This window comes from Paroedura picta, chromosome 7 (assembly GCF_049243985.1).
Source record: "Paroedura picta isolate Pp20150507F chromosome 7, Ppicta_v3.0, whole genome shotgun sequence".
NCBI classification, from domain to species: Eukaryota; Metazoa; Chordata; class Lepidosauria; order Squamata; family Gekkonidae; genus Paroedura; species Paroedura picta.
In genome coordinates, this window is record NC_135375.1 from 105,497,021 (window position 1) to 105,519,061 (window position 22,041).

Sequence of the window (22,041 nt, forward strand, 5' to 3'; positions counted from 1 at the left end):
CTTCCAGGATTTCCGCATCTCTAATGGGGACGCTTTTTCTCCCAGGTCACACAACTCAGTGTAGGCAGAAACTCTACCAACATTTCCCCCCTTAGGGTAATAATAACTCTTCTGAACATCTTACCAATGTTACAGTAGCCATGTTGGCGTGAAGCAGCAGAACAAATTTGGAGTCCAGTGGCACCTTCAAGACCAAATAAGTTTTATTCGAAGAATGAGCTTTTGTATACACACATTGTATCTGAGGAAGTGTGCCTGCACACAAAAGCTCATACCTTGAACAAAACATTGCAGTATAAAAGTTGTTGCTTTTATATATTATTGCACAGGTAGCTGCAATAGAAAGCCAGCTTGGTGTAGTGCTAGGAGTGTAGAATTCTAATCTGATGAGCCAGGTTCTGCGCTCCCCCACATGAAACCAGCTAGTTGACCCCACAGCACTGATAAAGCTGTTCTGACCAAGCAGGAATATCAGGCCTCAGCCTCACCTCCCTTACAGGGTGTCTGTTGTGGGGAGAGGAAAGGGAAGGCGAATGTTAGCCACTTTGAGACTCCTTCAGGTAGAGAAAAGCGGCATGTAAGAACCAACTCTTCTTCACCTGAATAACTCAGGCTAGCCTAATCTCATCAGATCTCAGAAGCTAAACAGGGTCAGCTCTAGTTAGGTTTTGAATGGTTAGGTAAACCCCCCCAGGAAAATCCAGGGTACACAATGGCAGACCATCCGTGTGCATCTCTTGCAGTGGTCCAAAGTCGGCTGTGACGGGACACAGAAAAAAAAGAAGAAAAAATTACTATTCATTGATTTTTTTATTTGGATGGACTTATAAACCGCCCACTCTGCTCAAGCAGACTCAGGGCAGTAAACAGCATACGTCCAACAATGCAATTAAAACTAGAGTTTAACAATTCTAAAAAATTCCACTCTTGGGCATGAAGACTAGAACCCAGGTTGGGGGTACAATACAGTACTTATTCAATTTATTGCCCCTCTCTGCATCCAGGCTCAGGTTGGTGTACGGTGTCTGTCCCATCGACAGCAATAAAATCGTTACAGTGGACACAATACAACTACAGTCATACAAAAATAAAACAATCGCGATGCTCCATTTCAGTATATCAAATACTAGGCAGCATAGGCTGTAAAACAAGTTTACCCGCTAGGGCCCACTTAGCCGAGTTACAACATACACATTTTTACAACGACACAGTAAAGATTGTAGATGTAACACAAAAGTACGTGAAGCAAAACGCGTTAAAAACAAACATTTAACAGAGGGACGACTCCAGACAAAACCCCTTCCTTGGTTGGGAAGTGTGAATCTCTTCTAACCCAATCTGTTTTGTCTCTTCTTTTCAAATCCCCCCCCCCCCCCCGACTCTCTCTGCTGGCCAGCCAGCCTTCCGTTCTTCTTATTTGTTATATCCTTAATGTACATGATGATACATTGGTTTCCCTTTGTCTACTCTTCAGTCCATCATTCTGTCTTTTAAATGTCCTTTCTATAAAAGGGCAAGTCAAGTTAATATGAATGGAAGCTGAGGCCTGGAAAAGCTGAGTTAGGCAGTGAAGTGACAGCAGAGGAGGAAAACTCCCCCCCCCCCATTCTTTCTACCTCACAAACATTTTGGGTCTATAATTTATTCTCCCTACCTTCTCTCAGTGCCTAAATTCAAAGTCCTGCCAAGTTCTGCAGGACTTCTAGAACTGGCCCACTTCACACTCACTTCTTTATTGCTTAGAGCTGGTGACTTGCTAAGTGAAGCGAACTAGAAAGCAAAATCAAGCACTGCACAGCTCCCAGCAAAGAAACAAAACACACAAACACTCCAGGAATGAGCTTAGGTACCCCAGGAAGAGGGCAGGACATCCATCCACACAACTAGTGGCTGGGGGGGGGGGGAGCTCAGCATGACAGCTAGTCTCATCTCCAATTGCTACAGGGGAGATGGGGTTGACCAGTTTTGGTTGTCAGCTACTTGGGGGGGGGGGGGATGCCCTGTCCCATAACCAACAGCCTGTCATTTAGAGGTGGGAAAGAGCCAGAGTCCAGGAGCACCTGAAAGACTAACCCAATTTGTGGCTGGGGAGGAGTTTTCCTGAGTTACTTCTTCGGACTGAAGGAGTCACCAGCGACTGGCAAAACCTCCTCTCTTGCCACAAATTGGGCTAGTCTGGCTCTCCTGCTGCAGTCCAACTCACAGGGTGACCCATCTTGATCTATCACCAAGACAGTGGGGACCACCGGCGGTTTCCAAGCCCCAACCAGACTCCTGTCCTTCTGCAGCTTCAGGGGTGGAATTAGTGCAGCAATGAGAGCTCTGGCCACCCGACACCCAAAGCCCAGGGAAGCTAGGGTTGCCAACAGGCCAGGAGAAGAATGCCCCTCCTTTTAGCCCCTGCAGAGGGTGGCCATGATGTTCCCATTCCAGTGACATCCTGCTGGTCCCTGAGATGCTACTGATCTCAAATCTACTTGGTTTGAACAGAGGCTTCATGAATAGAAACGGACAGGCGAGGTTTCTCATGGCATGAAGGTTGAGATAGTCTCATGAAGCCTCAGTTTGACCGGAGGTGACAGTAGGAGGGAAGAAACAGGGATGCCAGCCTCCTGGGTGGGGGTGGGGTGTCTGGGGATCCCCTGGAACAGCTTGCTTCCAGTCTGCAGAGGCCCAGTCTGTGGCACTAGATCCCAAGGAGGTCCCTGACCTTCCCAGGCTCTACCTACAAATCTTCAAGTGTTTCCCAACCTGGATCGGGATTCCCCCATTCCCCAGAAGGGAAACTGGCAAGCCCAGGAGTAAACCGTTCATGGGTAAAATTAACCACCCCACCCCAGCTCTTCCTCCCCTTCCCCATCTGATGATTGTGAAATGCTCCAGAGCAGGGGTAGTCAAACTGCGGCCCTCCAGATGTCCATGGCCTACAATTCCCATGAGCCCCTGCCAGCAAATGCTGGCAGGGGCTCATGGGAATTGTAGGCCATGGACATCTGGAGGGCCGCAGTTTGACTACCCCTGCTCCAGAGGAATCACCTGCATACGAGGCATTCCAAAACAGAACTGGTTCTCCTTTGTGGTGCAACAGACACCCCCAACAGCTATTCAGCTGAAGAAATCGAGAACGGGAACCTTCGGAGGCCTTCTTGTCTGACAGGCCTCCTCTTAAGCAAAGGTGGTCAAGAGACCTGCGGCTTCTGTCCAGAGTCTGCTCACATAAAGACCACCCAAACCAGCCCCGGCTTGAAAGCCCCCCTTGCCCTGCAAGCTGCTAAAAGTACCGGTCGCCATTTCTTTCTTGACAAGTACACTGTTCCAAAATGAAGAGATCCCTATTAGAGATCACTTGGGGGGTGGGAGGGGGAGAGAGAATCTGTAATGGCTGTTGCACAGAAACAAAACATTTTAACAAACAAGGTACAGAGCCACAAATGAGGGGGGGAGGTTGACAGGAAGGAAGAGGGGAAGCGCAGCATTGAAACAGTGAGGGTCGGATTTCTCAAGTTTTTGCAGACCAACCTATGCAGCACGGTGAAGCCCGAGGTGTCGGGAACTGCATTCAGAGTCCGTAAATCAACAGGCCGTGCCCTGGTACAGGAAGGAAAGGATCGAGAAGGAGGCAGCCGTTGAAAACACAAAGAGCCGGGTGGGCTGATTCGGTGTCCTTCAGAGGAGTGAAGTCAACAGACGGACAGAGGCCCGAAGGCCGGGGGAGCTGGAGGCCTAAGGGCTACAGCCACTCTGTGTGGCTGGAGTCTGGTAATGCTGGATGATGGAGGAAGCAGGGAACGTGGCCACAGCGGACGACCCATTGGGGAAGGGGTAGCTGTCTTCCATCTTCACAGCGGCGTACTCCACGCTCGCCGAGAAGCCATGGTAGAAGTTCATCTTCTGCTGGCTGATGTAGCTGACTGCTTGCTGGCCGTAGCAGGTGCCGGCGGCTTTCCCAAAGAAGCCCCCATTCTCGCCCCCCACGACGGGGTAGAAGGTCTGGGGGCTGCCGTACAGCGGGCTGTAGTCATTTGGGTAGTTCTGGCTGGCCCCATAGCTCTGGTTGCTGGAGCAGCCCTCATGCGCGCTGGCCAAAGGGTGGATGTTCCGAGCAGGGGTCATGGAGAAGTCCGCTGGAGGAGGAGGGACGAAGTCCATGCAGCTGGCCTGGTGGAACCCGTCCTGCTGGGAGACAGAATCAGCCCCGAGGCTGTCCATTAACATGGGTGTTTGACTTCCAGGCCCTTCCCTACCACACCCAAGACTTCTGCAATCTTTGGAGCAACTGCTCAGAGAAGCCAGGGCGGGTCTCTCCAAAAAGCAGATGGTGGGCATGGAGACAGTGTTTGTGGCAGGTGAGATTTCTTTCAGAGGCTAGCCCAAATACTCTTTGGGTCTCACAAGCTAAGCAGGGTCTGCCCTGATCAGTATTTGGAGGGGAGACCACCAAGTCCAGGGTTGCTACACCGAGGCTGGAAATGAAACTCTCTAATGGGCCGGCAAAAATAGAACAAAACTAATACTATACATAAATCAATCAGCACAAATGCGTTTTCTCTCCTTGTTAATACCAGAGTTACAAAAGCTGAACTCTGCTTTATTTCCTTAATCCATTGCCCGGCTTTCGCTGGAACTAGTACCCCAAGTGGCGTATGTCGTTCTAGTCTTCCTTTTATCCTCACAACAACCCTGTGCGTTAGCTTAGGCTAAAGCATGTGATGGGCCCAAGGTCACCCAGTGGGGATTTGAACCGGAATCAACCTGTCCATAGTTTGACACTCTTAAACACTACACCGCATTGACTCCCCACCCTATGACAAGTAAACCAATAGGGCAGGCTTTCTGACCTGTTGTAGACATAGAGGCTGCCCTCTATAGCAGGGGTAAGTCAACCTGTGGTCCTCCAGATGTTCATGGACTACAATTCCTAGACCAAGAGTTTGTGATCAACCACATCAAACATGGCCGTTAGGTCTAACAACATGAGAATGGCCAACCCACCTCAATCCAGTTGGCGCTGGAGATCATCCATCAGGGCGACCAGCACTGTCTCCACCCCATGGCCAGGACAGAAGCACTACTGGGGTCGAAGTTTCACCCAAAAACGCCAGGAGCTGGTCCGCCGCAGCCCTTTCAACTACCTTGCCTAGGAACGCAAGATGCGATACCAGGCGGTAGCTGGCGGGGTCCCGCAGGTCCAGAAATGGTTTCCTCAGGTGAGAGAAAAACTCCTGCCACCTTGAGGTGCTGAGGGAGCTCTCCTGATGACAGGGAGAGGTTCACAATATCTTTCAGGGGATCACCAATCCGCAGGTCGCTCAACTTGAGCAGCCAAGACAGACAGGGATCAAGGGGGCAAGTGGTGGCCCTCACCGACCTCAACAATTTGTCCACTTTGGATAAAGAGAGCCAGTTCACATTCTGTATCAATTGTAGCAGTAATTACAACTGAGGATTCACCTATTTGGTGAAATATGGTGGAAAACTGTCAGGAGCAAGAAAGCATTTGAAAGAAATCAAACTGGCCTCAATCAGAGGCAGGGCCTTTTTGGCCCTGGCCCCAGCCTGGGGGAATGCTCTCCCAAGTGAGATCAGAGCCCTGTGGGGCTTCAAAAGGCTCTGCAGGGCTTCTAAAACCGAATTGTTCCACCAGGCCTAATAAACACCACTGGACAAAACTGGCTTCCCTATGAGCCCCATTGACTCCTTCTGGGGCTGGTACATTTTCACTGCCTGCTCTCCTTCCTGCTGCTGAAAGATTAGAAGATCCAGGCCATAAAAAACAGATTTAGCTGCTAAGATTTCAATTAAATTGTAAATTTGTAAATTATATTTTTATGTTATCTGTGATAAATTGCTTGATGTACCCTACCCTGAGTCTGTTGAGAAACAAATAATAGCAACAACAACAATAATACTAAATATATAATAATAATAAAACAACAGTTTGGCAGGGAAGATACCTGCATCCCAAATTCTGGAGACCCATGTTTGAATCCCAACTTTGCCACAATAGCTCACCGAGTGACTTGGGGCCAATCCCGTGCTTTCAGCCTATCCTACCTTACAGGGTTGTTGTGTGGATAAAAACAGGAGGGTGGATGTAATTTGCTTTGGGTCCCCGGTGGGGAGGCAGCGGAGATTAAAATATAGTAAAGAGCAATAATAAATAAGTTCCAGATTCACCTTGCCCACCCATCTGAAATCTGGAATTTGAAGCGCTTGGTCTGTTTTAGCAAAGGCACATGAGGCCCACAAAGAGCCCCCCCTCTGGATTCTTTGGGACCCATCTCTTGCTCTCCGGCAGCCACACGCCTCTCCTCAGTGGGGCAGAAGCTGGAGAGCCATACCTGGGGCGAGCACATCTCTTTCTTCATCCACACAGTTTCCTTCTGAGTTCGCTTGAACTTCATCCGCTGGTTCTGGAACCACGTCTTCACCTGAAACACAGAGCCAAGGGGCTGAGCAAATTCACATGGTCCATGCAGAAACTTCATTGGAGCCCTCCCCAAAATGAGCTGACAGTTGGTCATGCTCCAGAAGGATCGGCCAAGTGAATGAAAACACCCTAGGCATGCTGAGAGCAGGTGTAGTCAACCTGTGGTCCTCCAGATGTTCATGGACTACAATTCCCACGAGCCCCTGCCAGCAAACGCTGGCAGGGGCTCGTGGGAATTGTAGTCCATGAACATCTGGAGGACCACAGGTTGACTACCCCTGGTCTAAAAAACATTCAGCTCCCTCGGGAACCCTGGAAAACACGGCCTCGGGGAAGCCATATCAGGGGCTGGGGGTGGATGGAGATCTCCAGTGCAGTCCTCGGCCCCCTTCAAGTACAGCTTCCACAACATGGAGGAGTCGGGTCCCCAATCTCCTGCTATTTACAATTGCTCACCGTACAACCAAGGTCAATTCCCCTGCTTGGGATCATGGTCTGGGTGGCACTGTATGCTCCCCAAACCACGTCCTCCCCAGGCTTTACTCCCAAAATCTCCAGGCATATCCCCACCCCTCTCTAAGGTGGAGGTGGCTATACACGCCAAGTGCTCTGCCCTGGCCCGTGTTTTAATTGCTGTTGTACATTTTGCATGGATTTTAACTCTTTGTAACTGCTTTAATGGGGCGTTGCATGAGGTTGACCTTAATTGTTAGAAAACATGGTTTTTATTGTTTACATTTTTCATTGTTTGCCTCCTTGGTGGTCCTTGTGAGAGCAGAAAGGGGACATACAAGTTCTGTAAATTGTAAGTAAATAGAACCAATACAGATGTGCCAAGAAAGGCTAAGGATACAGAGAAGGAAGGAGAGAGGAAGGGAAGAAAGTGGTTCCAGCAGGGGGGTGGCCAAATTTGCAGCCAATGTGCCAGCCGAGTTTGTGTGAAGAGCCTCCAGCAGCCTGAGCAGCCGACTGAACAGCAGGCCCAAGGAGGACTGCTAATATCATAGATCTATCGAATCATAGAGTTGGAAGGATGACCTAGAGGCCATCTAGTCCAACCCCCTGCTCAATGCAGGATCAGCCTAAAGCATCCATGATAAGTAGCTGTCCAGCTGTTGCTTGAAGTCTACCCGGTGGGGGTGGGCTCACCACTTTCCTAGGCATCCAGTTCCACTGCTGAACGACTCTTTGAGAGCTCAATCAGAAGAACCCAATTTACGGACCCAAATTTCATGCATGCTTTAGGCGGATTCTGCATTGAGCAGGGGGTTGGACTAGATGGCCCGTATGACCCCTTCCAGTTCTATGATTCTACAGGACTAGGTTTCATGCTGATACGGATAACTTGATCTTTCTGTTATCGGATACAAATCCTTTGTTTTGCACTAGTGGCAAGGAAAATTCGAGCCCAACATACCTTATCAGAGAGTTAATATTTTTACCCTTTTAGTGTTTCGTATTTAATGAGATCTGATTTATTTCCCTGTTTGTTTATACTGTTTCATTGTTTTATCAGACATTGATTTTAACTTTATATGGTAAATAAAAGTTTCCTGATACCCAGCTGATACCTTCCCAACTCTAATTTAAGACCATGCTTAAAAGTCCTGTCCTCTGCTGCCAATCCTTCAAGAGAGCCATCCTGCCCCCTCTCACCCTCCTCTTCTCCAGGTTGAACACACCCAAGTCCCTCCGCCTTTCCTCCTTGTCCATGCTCTTCTCTCTCCTCTGCACCGTCTCAATTTTGCCCACATCCTTTTAGAAGTGAGGCCTGCCCAACTGCACAGGGGACCCCTGGCGGGGCCTGACCATACAGCCCAACACCGCATTAGCCCTTTTTGCCGCTGCATCACACCGTCTGCTCATACTGGGCTTGCCTGGAGGTCTCACTCGCACACACGGCTACCCAGAAATGAACCTCTGACAAAGTCAGGCCCACAAATTGGCATTTCCTCTCAGCCTGCACTCTGCTGGCCTGAACAATTAAGAGAAACCGTTACCTGTTTGTAGGTGAGCCCCAAGGCAGAGCCCAGTTCCCGGATCTGCTGAGGGCTGAGGTACTTCTGAACCTGGAAGCGGAGGTGCAGGACTTGGAGCTGCTCCTGGGAGAAAGTGGTCCGGCTTTTGCTCTTCTTCCCCCCCCTCTCGCTGTCTGCCCTGCATCGCTGGGGGGCAGGAGATGGGTGTGGGGAGGAGGGATGCCCGCTGGGGCTGGTGGCCGAGTCAGGGGTGTAGTGGGCAAGGAGTCCAGAGGTGGAGGTCACTGCAGAGAGAGGCAAAGATGAGATGGCAACGCAGGAGGCTCAGAACCAGCATGCGCCACGCCGTGGAGGAGTCTATTCCCTGTTAGGGTTGCCAACCTCCAGGAGCAGCCTGGCGATCCCCCAGAATTACAAGTGATCTCCTGGCAACAGAGATCAGTTACTCCGGAGAAAATGGCTCATTTGGAGGGGCGACTCCACTCCCCTCTCAAGCACCCCACAACTCAAGGCATTTCCAAAATCAGAGCTGGCACCTCGGTTCCCTGAACAGTGAAAAAGAGGAGAAAACAAAAAAAACCCAAAACAGGTGAGGACCAAAGACACTGAGGAGCACAAAAGTATAAGAATACGAGAGAAGCCATTTATTTGGCAGAGCTCAATATATAAAAAAACAGAAAAAGGGGCCCCTTCTTTTCCCTGCGCGCCTTGTATGTGAGGAAGTGTGCCTGCACACAAAAGCCCATTCCTTGAATAAAACTTTGTTGGTCCTAAAGGTGTCCCTGGACTCTACGTTTGTTCTGATATTTTAAACTCTTGCGTCCCTCAGCCTCTTTGCTCTTCAACTCTGTTCTCTTCCTCTCCCTCCAAGGACACCCTGTGAGCAAGAAGAGGCTGCAAGAGGCCCATCCGCCCATCCATCCATCCAATTATGCAGGAAATGTGGGGTTTAAACTTTCCTTTGAAACCTGAATTTATGTTATTAAGTATACTGCCACAGTGCCTCCTAACTCAAACAAGAAGCTTATTCTTCTACACAAAGACAGCAGCAAGACTAGTCATGGCTAGAAAATGGAAAACGCAAGAGCTACCTTCAATAGAAGAATGGCTGATAAAATGGGCAGACCTTGCCAAAATGGCTAAATTGACACTAGCGGGAAAAACGGAAGAAGTCTTCCAAGAACAATAGATTCAAAAGGGTAGCTGTGTTGGTCTGAAGCAGCACAATAAAATCAGAGTCCAGTAGCACCTTTAAGACCAATAAAGATTTATTCAGGGCGTGAGCTTCGTTAGACTATGTAAGAAGATCATAGTCTGAGGAAGAGTGCTTGCACTTGAAAGCTCACGCCCTGAATAAATCTTTGTTGGTCTTAAAGGTGCCCCTGGACTCTGATTTTACTGTTCCAAGAACAATGGGGTCCTCATTTGAACTATCTAAGAAGATAAAATATATTGAGATAGGAGGGGGTTTTAAACATAATATGCCTACAGTGTAAACTATATCATTTTTATTAATGTGCTTAAAAAGGTAAAGGTAAAGGTATCCCCTGTGCAAGCACCGAGTCATGTCTGACCCTTGGGGTGACGCCCTCCAGCGTTTTCATGGCAGACTCAATACAGGGTGGTTTGCCAGTGCCTTCCCCAGTCATTACCGTTTACCCCCCCAGCAGCAAGCTGGGTACTCATTTTACCGACCTCGGAAGGATGGAAGGCTGAGTCAACCCTGAGCCGGCTGCTGGGATTGAACTCCCAGCCTCATGGGCAAAGCTTTCAGACCGCATGACTGCTGCCTTACCATTCTGAGCCACAAGAGGCTCTCAATAATGTGCTTATATGTATTTATTTCATTTCTATCTTGTGAAAAAAATTAAATTTTTCATTAAAAAATCAATCCATCAATCATTTAGTCTCAAATTTATATGCTCACAAAAGTTTATACTGTAGTCTTAAAAACAATTCTCGCATTTAAACCTAATAAATGTACATGTAAAAACCATCCAGAAGTTCATGGCTTTTTCTCCATTGGCAACAATAGATATCATGTCTACAGGCCAGCATCCCAATCAGGGGCGGGGCCTGTGGATCAGGGAGGAGTCTCACCTGGGGGACTAAATATGCTACAGGTGGCAACCCATATTGGAAGCAGCTGGATTTGGGATTACAGCAGCCAGCTCTGGCCCAGGGAAATGCCTTTGCAATTAATGGGTTGCACCTGCTGGTCAAATGCTCCACCCCATCTGATCCTACCTCATTCCTAAAAACACTCACAGGCCCCATCTGAGCCTACCTCATTCCTAAAAACACCTACTAGGCGCCAGGAAATGTGGTGATGGACCTCTGCTGCTGTTTTCTCCAGGGGAAACTGATCTCTGTAGTCCAGGGAGCAGCTGGGCTCTCACACAAATGTAAGGGGCCAGGAGAGAAAGGGGCCTGCTCAAAGCCTTCCTGCTGAATAAACACACCTAGGATTGCACCTTAACCCTGGCTTTTCCAGAGCAGATTTTGGCCCTGTTGGAAACTGGGGGGGGTACCTTCCAAGTAAATTAACTGAGGCATCTCTGGTACAAAATGAACTTGGGGATTGTATCAGGTCATGAACTTGTCAACCTCCAGGCCAGACCTGGAGATCTGCTCTCCGGATTAGCAGAGAAGAGCAGGGCTTTTTATGCTGTGTTTTTCACTCCCCGAAGAAGTCTCAAAGCAGCTTCCAAACACCTTCCCCCTCCTCTCCCCACAACAGACACCCTGTGAGGAAGGTGGGGCCGAGAGAGCTCTAAGAGAACTGCTTTCTGGGAACAGCCCTAAGAGAACTGTGACTGGCCCCAGGTGACCCAGCAGGCTGCATGGGGAGGAATGACTTACTAGGAGCATTATATCCTGCAGAAATCTCTGCCCTCCTCATCTCCCCCCTCCCCCCCCCCCAAAAAAAAACAAACCCTACAGTAGGAAAGAGCCAGAGTCCCGGGGCCCCTGAAAGACTAAGCACATGTGTGGTAGGGCAGGAGCTGTAGGGATGTGAAGAAGTGAGCAGTGATACACGAAAGCTCCTCCCTTGCCCCAAAATTTTGTCCATCTTGCAGGTGCTCCCAGCCTCTGGCTCCTTTCTCCAGCTGCAAACAGACTTGCCCGTCCGGCTTGGCCCGTCCCCAAAACGCGCACCCGCCTCCCGCTGCACCAAGAGAAGGAGAGCCAGGACCCCCGAGTGTGGAATGTTAAATTAGACGCGCCTTCGATAGCACTTCTCACGGTAAAGGATCCTTTGGAGTCAAGACGTTCATTGGACCGCATTGTATTACGAATTACAGTTTCCCAATGTAAACCGCCTTGAGCAGCGAGGGAAGGCGGTATATAAATATAATAAACTAAAACCTGCAGGTATTGGCCAGCTTTCCGGCTACGCAGAGTTCTGGCGTGTCTTGCTCGCCGGTTCTTCTCCGTCTCCCCCGCCCAGAAGCACGAGGCCGCCGGGGCCCCGCGGGAGCCGAGTGCGAGTCCTACCTGCGTCCTGGAGGGCACCGCCCTGCATCTCCTGGGCGCAACGGCCGCCCAGGTCCGGCTCCGGGTCCGGCTCCAACTCCTCGTCGTCCTCCTCCGGCGCGTGCCAGTAAAACTCCGGGTATCCCAGGCCGGCCGCCACCCCCGCGGGGTAGGCCTGATAGGCGGCGCTGACAGCCAGCGGGCCGTCCATGACGGGGCTGCGGCTGCCGCTCGGGCCTGGCAATGGGCTTTTATGGGCGGCCGGCCCTGACAACGGCCTGGGGAGGAGCCACGGCGGGGGCGGGTTCTCGCCGTCGCGGGAGTTTCGCCTCGGCCTACCTTGCGGGGCTGTCGTGGAGCGAGGCGAAAGAGAAAGTCGCGGTCCCGTCGGTGGACGGCAGCGGGACTTTGGCCGTCGGGGAAGACTCGCCGCGGGTTTTCGGGGCTTGGAGCCCGCGGGGCCAGGCTGGCCGGAGAGAGGGGCTCTCTCGGGTCTCCCGGGCGGGAGACGGGGGGCAAGGCGTGGCGGGGATGGGAAGGGGGCGACCCTCAGCTGTGCAAGCCGGGATGCTGCGCTTTGGGGGTTTTGTGCTCATGGATGAATTTCGGAGCCATTTGAGACTTCATTCCACGAAGAGCTCTGTTTTGTCCTTGGGAACAGTCATTGCTGAAGAAGACCCTTTGGAAACATGGCATGGTGCCTCTGCCGTTTTTGATTTCAAAGGTGGGCGGCAACTGCATGGAGGGATGCCAACCTCCCGGTGGGGCCTGGGGAGCCTCTGGAATTACTGCAGAGATCGATTCCCCTGGAGGAGAATGGACGCTTTGAAGGGGGGGACTGTGTGGCCCTGGACCTCGATGAAGTCCAAGCCCTCCTGAGGCTCTACCCACCCCCCAAATCTCCAGGAGTTCCCCAACCTGGAGCTGGCAACCCTGCCCCCCAACCCGCTGTGGGATCTAGCAACCCTTGCCCCATGGCCAAGTGGGCTTGAAGTGTTCTGAACATGCCTGGGTCATGATCCAGTTAGATGCCACGTGCAAGCCCCCCTGTCTTGGGGAACTGAGCCGAAGGGATGACCGTCCTGAAGGCCACCCCGAGTGAGACTGGCTGAAGAGGCAGGTGCCTCGAGAGAACTTCCTGCACAGGTCATGCCGGGTCTGTTTTGTTTTATTTAAGAACACCAGCAAGGGAGCCCTGCTGGATCAGACCAGGGTCCATCCAGTCCAGCATCCTGCCTCACACAGGGGCCTGCCAGTTCCTCCACATGACCAGCAACAGGGCAGAAAGCAGACTGTGGAGACCTTGACGGGCCAAGGGTTTGATTCCCTGTAAGGCAGCTTCCATGGGAGTTGTAGGGTTTTTAAAAAAACCCTTTCTCTGATTTGGTGTTTTACCAGTCGATTTCAAACCTGTCTTTCCCCACCCCTACAGGAGCTGGAGGGGACCCCATTATTCAGGGCCTGATCCATGCATAGATGGACAACCCAGAGCTGCTTTAGAGTTGAACTACATGCCTGGTGAACTTGCTCCCTGACCATCCCAATTGCTCCTCAGTCAGCATTTATCTCCCCCCCCCTAGGTTTTCCTAGAGATGTACTGCAGTCTACACATTTGGCAGGATGGGCAGATTTTGGTTCCCTACTCTTCCTCCACATGCAGCCAGCTGGGTGACCTTGGGTCAGAGCAGTTCTGTCAGAGCTCTCTCAGCCCCACCTACCTCACAGCCACTTTGGGACTCTAGGGTAGTGCAAAGTAGGGTGTTAAAAAAATCTCTTTTTAATTTAATCATTATCCCTGAATTTTTTTTTGGGGGGGGGTATCATCTAGGAATGGAATTGGGGTCACTGTGGGTGGGCAGGTAGTTGTGAATTTCCTGCATTCTGTAGGGGTTGGACTAGATGACCCTGTAGATCCCTTTCAACTATGATTCTGTGACCTAATAAAAACCTTCCTTAATGTTAGAGAGAAAAGGTGGTTTTCTTATACCCCACTTTTCAGTCCCCAAAGGAGTCCCAGCGTGGTTTACAAACACCTTTTCCTTCCTCTCCTCACAACGGATACACTGTTAAATAGGTTGGGCTGAGAGAGCTCTGAGAGAACTGCTTTGTGAGAACAGCTCTGAGAAAACTGTGCGTGGCCCAAGATCACCCAGCTGGCTGCATGTGGAGGAGTGGGGAATCCAACCTGACTCCCCAGATTAGACACTATCACTCTTTGACCACTATACCATGCTGGCTAATATTAACATTTTTCAAATCTCTGAAGGCCCTTTCACCTCTAAGTGGAAGTACACCCCCCCCCTTCTGTGTCCTCTGAAGTGTCTAAAGCATGTTTCACATTTCAGGACATAATTCCACCTGGGCAATTTGCAATTGGAGCAATTCTAAAAAGCATAGCTGGGCATATACGTGTTTTTTGGGTTGGGGCTGGGGTACTGAGGAAGGGGGAGGTTTAATTCTCACCAAATTCCCTGCCTCCCCCCCCACACACACACACTTGCAAAGTTCAGCAGCACCCAAAAGACTAAAAGAAAATTGTGGAAATGGAGGCATTTCTGTGAGTCACTGCTTACTATTTATTTTATGTTTGTATTTATATACTGCCCTCCTCGAAGGGGGGAAATGGACTTTATTTGCAGCTTCTTAAAGCAACACACACAAAACAGCTCTGGAGTGTAGGTCTGATTCAAGCAGGTCAGGTTGTTTGGGCCAGCTGGGGGCTGGCAGTTGGACTCCAAAAGGCCCTTTTTGGGGACACCTGTTCTGAAGTAGCGCTTGGTAAGCGTTTCCTCCTCCTTGTTCCTCTTTGGCTTATCAGCTTCATTCATGGCCTGCCTTTCTCACTGACACTTTAGATGGATTACAAAATACGAAACACAATTCAGCCCATCCCAAAGGCAATGCGGTAGAATTCGGAGCAGGGAACTGGGAAACAATGCCCACTCCCTCTCCACCCACCCTCACATGTCTAAGGCAAATCCCTGGATATTTGAGGGGTGGAGCCTGAGGAGAACAGGGCTTGGGGAGGGGAGGGGGCCTTCTCTCTGTCCTGAAACACAGCTGCCCGACTCCTTAATGGAACTTACTTTGACCAGTTCTTTCCCAGCTGCCTTGGCTCCAGATTGAGGGCCGAATCAGATTCAGGGTGTTGGTGCTCTCCTTCAAGGCCCTAAACCAGGGGTAGTCCAACTGCGGCCCTCCAGATGTCCGTGGACTACAATTCCCAGGAGCCCCCTGCCAGCATTCGTCCATGGACATCTGGAGGGCCACAGTTTGACTACCCCTGCCCTAAACACTCTGGGACCTTTGAATCTGTGGGACCGCCTCCTCAGAAGAGCTTACACTGAAGCGCACAAAATAAGCTTCAATTTGGTCTCAGTGTCACACCTGGGATCTTCCAGAACTGTATGATCCTTAAAGGCATCCCTGCCATCATGCCTGCTTACGGCGATGACGTCCTCCTTGCCGGAAGCACTGAGTGGAAACTCATCAACTGCTTCCGGGAAGCCCTCTGCCACAGGGGTAGTCAACCTGTGGTCCTCCAGATGTCAATGGACTACAATTCCCATGAGCCCCTACCAGCGTTTGCTGGCAGGGGCTCATGGGAATCGTAGTCCATGGACATCTGGAGGACCACATTTTGACTCCCCCTGCTCTGCCACTTCCAGACCTCAGACCTCAAGGTCAAAGGGGAGAAGTTCTGCCTCGGAGATCCTGGGCTTCCTGACAGATTCCACCCCACACCAGGCAAGGTAATGGCCGTCCAGAACACGCCTCCGCCACAGCCCAAGCATGACCCGCAATCCTTCCTGGTCCACTTGAACTTTCACCACTCCTGCTGCTGCAATGGCTCCTAGATAAGAAGACGCCCTGGGTCTGGGGCTCTGCACAAGAGTCCACCATCGTCGTACAGCGTCCTCATGCACTTTGACGAGACCCAGCCAGTCGTCTTAGCATGTGATCCCTCGCGACATGGCATCAGCACCATCCTAGCTGCTGCCTTCCCAACAACTGGGAGGCCCCGGTGGCCTTCTGCTCTCAGACTTTGTCTTCTGTTAAGTGCAACTATGCTCAAATTGACAAGGAGGTTCCCCAGCAACACCTACAGTCATCAGTTCACCATCATCACAGACTGCAAGCCGCTCCCAAGACTCTTCATGACGGACGGCCAGAATCCACAGAGCCTGTCACCCTGCACACTGCTATGAGTTCCAGCTTGAGCATCACCCTGGGACATCCCTCAGCCACACAGAAGCCCTCGGCCACTTGCCACTACCCCAAATCGGCATGGACCTAGCTCCTGCATCCAGCATCTTCCTTCTGGACACCCTGCCTGAACTGCCACTGCGCACCACTGACATCACCGCGCATTCCTCCAGGGACAGGCTCCTCTCATACAAGATTGAGGAGCGGACAGCTCCTTGTAGGACTCCAGAAGTGAGTTGGCGGAGGCTTGATTATCTCTCTCCTAGTGCTACCTTTACCCATTATGATTCGTCTTGTTATCTGCTTTTGTCATTCGGCATCTGAAATCACTCCACGCTCCAAGATACAAGAACAGTTGAATTCAGATTCTAGCTGTATCTGAAGAAGGGAGCACAATAGCTCCTCCCCTGGCAAATTTTATTTGTCTTTTAGGTGCTTCTGAACTCTGGTTCCCTTGATTGTTCCTGCTGATCGATCTGTGCCTTCTCGTCCTGCATAAATTCAAGTAGGTAGCCGTGTTGGTCTGAAGCAGCACAACAAAACAAAACCAGAGTCCAGTGGTTCCTTTAAGACCAACAGAGATTTATTCAAGGCGTGAGCTTTCGAGTGCCAGCACTCTTCCTCTTAAAGGTGCCACTGGACTCTGATTTTCCTCCTGTGTAAAATTACACTTTGTTCCACACCAATGCCACTTTTCGTAAGGATGCATTTAATCAAAGCATCATAGAATCATAGAGTTGGAAGGGGCCATACAGGCCATCTAGTCCACCCCCCTGCTCAACGCAGGATCCGGCCAAAGCATCCTAAAGCATCCAAGAAAAGTGTGTATCCAACCTTTGCTTGAAGACTGCCAGTGAGGGGGAGCTCACCACCTCCCTAGGCAGCCTATTCTACTGCTGAACTACTCTGTGAAATTTCAGAGTACCCTTCAGAGTACCCTTCAGGGAATGAAAGGAGTTTCTGGCACGACTGCTATAATTTTGTGAGTTATAGGTTGGTTCTTCAGATTTACATTCCATATGGTTAGATGTGGTGCCTCCCATGGAGACAGATCAAGATGGGTTAGTCTGTAGAGGCAGAAAAGAGCCAGAACCCAGGAGCACCTGAAGGACTAACACAATTTGTGGCTTTCGTTAGTCGCTGCTTTTCCAAGATGAGTAACCTGTCCAGTCTTTCTGTAGAGGTAGAAAAGGAGTACCTTAAAGCAGGGGTAGTCAACCTGTGGTCCTCCAGATGTTCATGGACTACAATTCCCTTGAGCCCCTGCCAGCATTTTCTGACAGGGGCTCATGGGAATTGTAGTCCATGAACATCTGGAGGACCAAAGGTTGACCACCCCTGCCTTAAAGACTAACAAAATCCATGGAGGTAGATCAAGATGCATAGCGGTGACTGTCTGTAGCAAAGGAGCAGTAAAGCAAGAATCCCGTAGCAACTTGAAGGCTGACAAAATTTGTGGCAGGGGATGAACTTTCACTAGCCGCTGCTCACTGCTTCAGGTATGTGTGCATTCATGCAAAAGTGTATACCTAGAAGCTTATACCCAGCTTGGTATAGTTAAGAGCGGCAGCTTCTAATCTGGTGAGCCACGTTTGATTCCCTACTTCTTCTCCACATGCAGCCTGCTGGGTGAGCTTGGACTTGTCACAGCCCTGATAGTGCTGTTCTGACCGAGCAGTAATGTCTGGGCTCTGTCAGCCCCACCTCCCTCACAGGGTGTCTGTTGAGGGGAGAGGAAAGGGAAGGTGATTGTAAGCCACTTTGAGACACCTTCTGGTAGAGAAAAGCGGAGTATAAAAATCAACTTTGCAGAAAGGGGTGCAAGGTTACCAGACACAGGCTGAGAAAATCCTAGCGATTTAGGGATGGAGCCTGGAGAAGACAGGAGCCTCGGTGGGGTCCAGTGCCACAAAGCCCACCCTCCAAAGCATCCATTTATAGTATCATAAAATCCTAGAGTTGGGAGGGGCCATCCAGACCATCTAGTCCAATCCCCTGTCCAATGCGGGATCAGCCTCAAGCATCCAGGATTTCCTCCAGGTCAACTGATCTCTGTCATCTGGAGATGAGTTCTAATTCCAGGGGATCCCCTGAAGGCTGGTCCCCCTGCTCCCATAGCAGTAATTTGCTATGATTTGAGCACCGAATCAAATTTTCAATCAGGCACAATGAAACCCATCTCAAGAATGCAGACAAGGACTGATGTTTCTTGAAAAGCAAGTAAATAAAATGAACAAGAGTAGTTTGAAAACAGCTGGAGCCATCTGCTGCCCAGGTGGCCAGAAGCAGCATGGCATTTGGAAACAAAAGGCCTTGGGGTGAGGGATTGGATGCTCCTCCTCACTTGTGGGGAGGGGCTGGGCCTGAGTGGCACAGCCTCTGCTGGCAGGCGGAAGGTCCCAGGCTCAATCCTTGGCATCTCTAGTTGAAAGATCTGGCAGGAGGTGATGTGAGGCCTTAGGGAGTATGAGGACTTGCAGAGTAGCAGATAATTCTGATTTCAAGGAAGTTATGGTCTGCTCCTCTTGTGCCTCTTGTGGCGCAGAGTGGTAAGGCAGCCGCCTGAAAGCTTTGCTCATGAGGTTGGGAGTTCGATCCCAGCAGCCGGCTCAAGGTTGACTCAGCCTTCCATCCTTCCGAGGTCGGTAAAATGAGTACCCAGCTTGCTGCTGGGGGGTAAACGGTCATGACTGGGGAAGGCACTGGCAAACCACCCCGTATTGAGTCTGCCATGAAAACGCTAGAGGGCGTCACCCCAAGGGTCAGACATGACTCGGTGCTTGCACAGGGGATACCTTTACCTTTACCTTTTATGGTCTGCTCCAGCCTAAGTCAGCTTCATCTTGGCCCAGAAGAGTCTCGGAAGCTAAGCAGGGTTGACCCTGGCTACTAAACGGGTCGGAAGGCCTCCAAGGAATTCCTGAAGAAAAAGAAGAGTTCAGTTTTGTACCCTGCTTTTCACTACCCAAAGGTGTCTCAAAACAGCCTTCCCTTCCTCCTCCCCACAACAGGCACTGTGTGAGGTCGGTAGGGCTGAGAGAGCTCTGAGAGAACTGCTCTTTGGGAACAGCTCTGACAAGACTGTGACTGGCCCAAGGTCACTCACCTGGCTGCATGTGGAGGAGGGGCAGGGAATCAAACCCAGTTCTCCAGTTCAGACCAACCACCATGCGTCTCTTGCTTTGAAATCAGCACCTGGCCAAAACCTCTACTGAAACCTTCTGTCTGACCCTCTCCCCCCCCACCATGCCCCTGAGAGTCAGACAGAGCATTATGGCCAATTTAAATATTTAAATTAGAATGTTAATGTCTTAAGCCTTAGATGTTAAATGTAGTCGAATCACTAAAGTTTATCCTGTCTTGGATTTTATATGTATTTTATTATCACTGTGTAAAACGGTCCCGAGTTTTCGATGACAGAGCGCCATACCAAAATAGATAAATAAACAAATAATCTGAAAAAACACCCTGCTTCTGCGGTGACCGGATGGAATTTCCCAATCAGGCAAGGGATTCAGGCCACCAAACTCCTCTTCTTTTTTCCTGGGAATATTAATAGGGAAGAAAAGGGAAGCTGGGGGGGAGGATGGCAGGGGAATTCTCTTTGTGTCTGTGATGCCTCACAGTGCTTAGCTAGCAGAGAGAAGTCCCATTCACTTGCTGATGAGTGGCGGGTGGCAATACACTGACCGGGCCTGAGAGGCCTGGGGGGCTGGGGGTGGGAGAGCTTCCTACCTGTAAATCTATGGAAATTGCCAGGGAGGGGGAGCTCAAAGTCACCTCAAGCCAAGGGACTATTCACCACGCAGAGGTCCCCTGTGCTCTGCCAGAGGAGCCTTGTGCTTTAACCTTGACAATGACTTTGTAATTTATGCCTCTTTACACTCACACTCCCCAATTGCATCAGGTCACATTACCAGCAATGCCTAATGAATAAAATGACTAAGAACCATAGAACCATAGAGTTGTGAGGGGCCATCCAGGCCCTCTCGTCCCACCCCCTGCTCAATGCAGGATCGGCCTTAAGCTGATAAGGATCTGTCCAGCCACTGCTTGAAGAAGGCCAGTGAAGGGGAGCTCTCCACCTCTTTAGGCACTTCTGAATTACTCTGATTCCCCTGTTGAAGTATTCTGTCTCCGAAATCCCCCCATATCTAGCCTGTACCATTCTTTAACTATTCTAAACCCATTACTGCAGGTCCTGTCCTCTGCTGCTAACAGGAGCCTTCCTCTGTTCACATATTTATTAAATTTCCCTACCGCCCTGCCATAAGGTGGGATTTGGGGAGGGGGAGGGCTTCAGTGGGGTATAATGGCACAGGATCCACCTTCCGAAGATTTTCTCCCAGGGAGCTGATCTCTGTTGCCTGGAGACCAGTTGTTAATTCCAGAAGAGCTCTGGTCCGCATCTGGAGATTGGCAACCCTAGGCTAGCTTGATGTTGTCTGATGTGTTGGGCACTAAGCAGGGTTGGTCCTGCCTAGTATTTGGATGGGAGACCTCTCATCCAGACCAACGATCAAGTGAATGTATTCCAGAGGTCTGACTATGAATGTGGAGATGACTCCAAGAGGTTTCCACTGGCTGCTCATGATGTAAGGCAGGGGTAGTCAACCTGTGGTCCTCCAGATGTTCATGGACTACAATTCCCATGAGCCCCTGCCAGCATTCGCTGGCAGGGGCTCATGGGAATTGTAGTCCATGGACATATGGAGGACCACACTGACTGCCCCTGCTCTATGGCATTATGCCCTGCAGAGATCCCTGTTCCCTCCCCAAGACCCTCAGTCTCCAGGCTGCATGTACTGAGTCCTAGCTGTGGGGATAAAAGTGGGATATAAATGCTATATGAACTAAATGCTATATGAACTTTCCCTTTTCCTTCCCATGCAGATCCACTTAACCCCATGGAGAGCGTCATGGACACATTCTCCAAACCCCCAGATTAGGACATCTGAGGCCTGGTTCTTCTACCATGGAAATGGGACAGGGTTGCTGTTTTCCAGAAACTCCATCCAACATCATCCACAATAACCTAAAAATACAGAGGGCCCATGGCAGAACATCTGCATGGCAGGCAGAAGGTGCCAAGTTCAATTCCAGATTCAGTTCCTGGCATTTGCTGTTTAAAAGGCTCAGATAATAGGCTCAGTTGAACAGCCTCTTACTAGGACCTTGGACAGCTCCTGCTAGTCAATGAGGAGAACCCTGGCCTTGGTAGACTACGGGTCTGATTCAGTATAAGGTGGCTTCATGTGTTCATCGAACCATCCAACTCGACACTACTTTGTGGGAAGGGGCCATGGATGAGTGGCAGAGCCACCGCTTGGCATACAGAAGGTCCCAGATCCAATCCCTGGTGCCTCGTTAAAAAGGAACGAGACAGGCGGTGATGTGAATGACCTTGACCTGAAATTCTGGACAGCTGCATCCAGCCTGAGTAAACAAGACTGACTTGGAGGGACCAGGTGTCCAATCCCATATAAAACAACTCCCACAATTCCGCAGGGCCTGCAAAAGGGAGCTCCTCCACCAGGCATTTCCTTGAGGCCGACCGACTCAAAACATCTACAGGTCCCCCCTCCCCCCTCCCCACACACATTAAAAAATCGAAGCAACCCAGGGATTGTCAGTGTTATTGTTCTGTTAAAATACTGTTCTGGTTGGCATGTTATATCATGATTGTTTTCTGTTATATTGCTCTATGCTCTTTGTCAGGGGTAGTCAAACTGCGGCCCTCCAGATGTCCATGGACTACAATTCCCTTGAGCCCCTGCCAGCGAATGCTGGCAGGGGGCTCCTGGGAATTGTAGTCCATGGACATCTGGAGGGCCACAGTTTGACTACCCCTGCTCTATGTAAATGTTTTCCAATGTTTTATGTAAACCGCCTGGAGCCATATGGAAGGGCCGGGTAAAAAGGTTGACTCTGGCGAATTTATGTATAGCC

At 50.4% G+C, this 22,041-nt stretch overlaps 1 protein-coding gene across 2 annotated transcripts; it reads right to left on the reverse strand.

Annotated features, from left to right (window-relative positions):
- Positions 1-2,983: 2,983 nt before the first annotated feature.
- Positions 2,984-12,130, reverse strand: NANOG (Nanog homeobox). Of its 2 annotated transcripts, none has more exons than XM_077345914.1 (4): positions 11,908-12,130; positions 8,431-8,693; positions 6,342-6,431; positions 2,984-4,173 (listed from the first exon to the last, which is right to left on the reverse strand). In XM_077345914.1, the coding sequence occupies exons 1-4, from the start codon at positions 12,095-12,097 to the stop codon at positions 3,724-3,726; spliced, it is 993 nt and encodes a 330-aa protein (XP_077202029.1). In that variant the 5' UTR covers positions 12,098-12,130; the 3' UTR covers positions 2,984-3,723. The 2 variants fall into 2 exon arrangements, with proteins under 2 accessions (XP_077202029.1, XP_077202028.1); XM_077345913.1 differs by having other exon boundaries at positions 2,984-4,176.
- Positions 12,131-22,041: the final 9,911 nt, after the last annotated feature.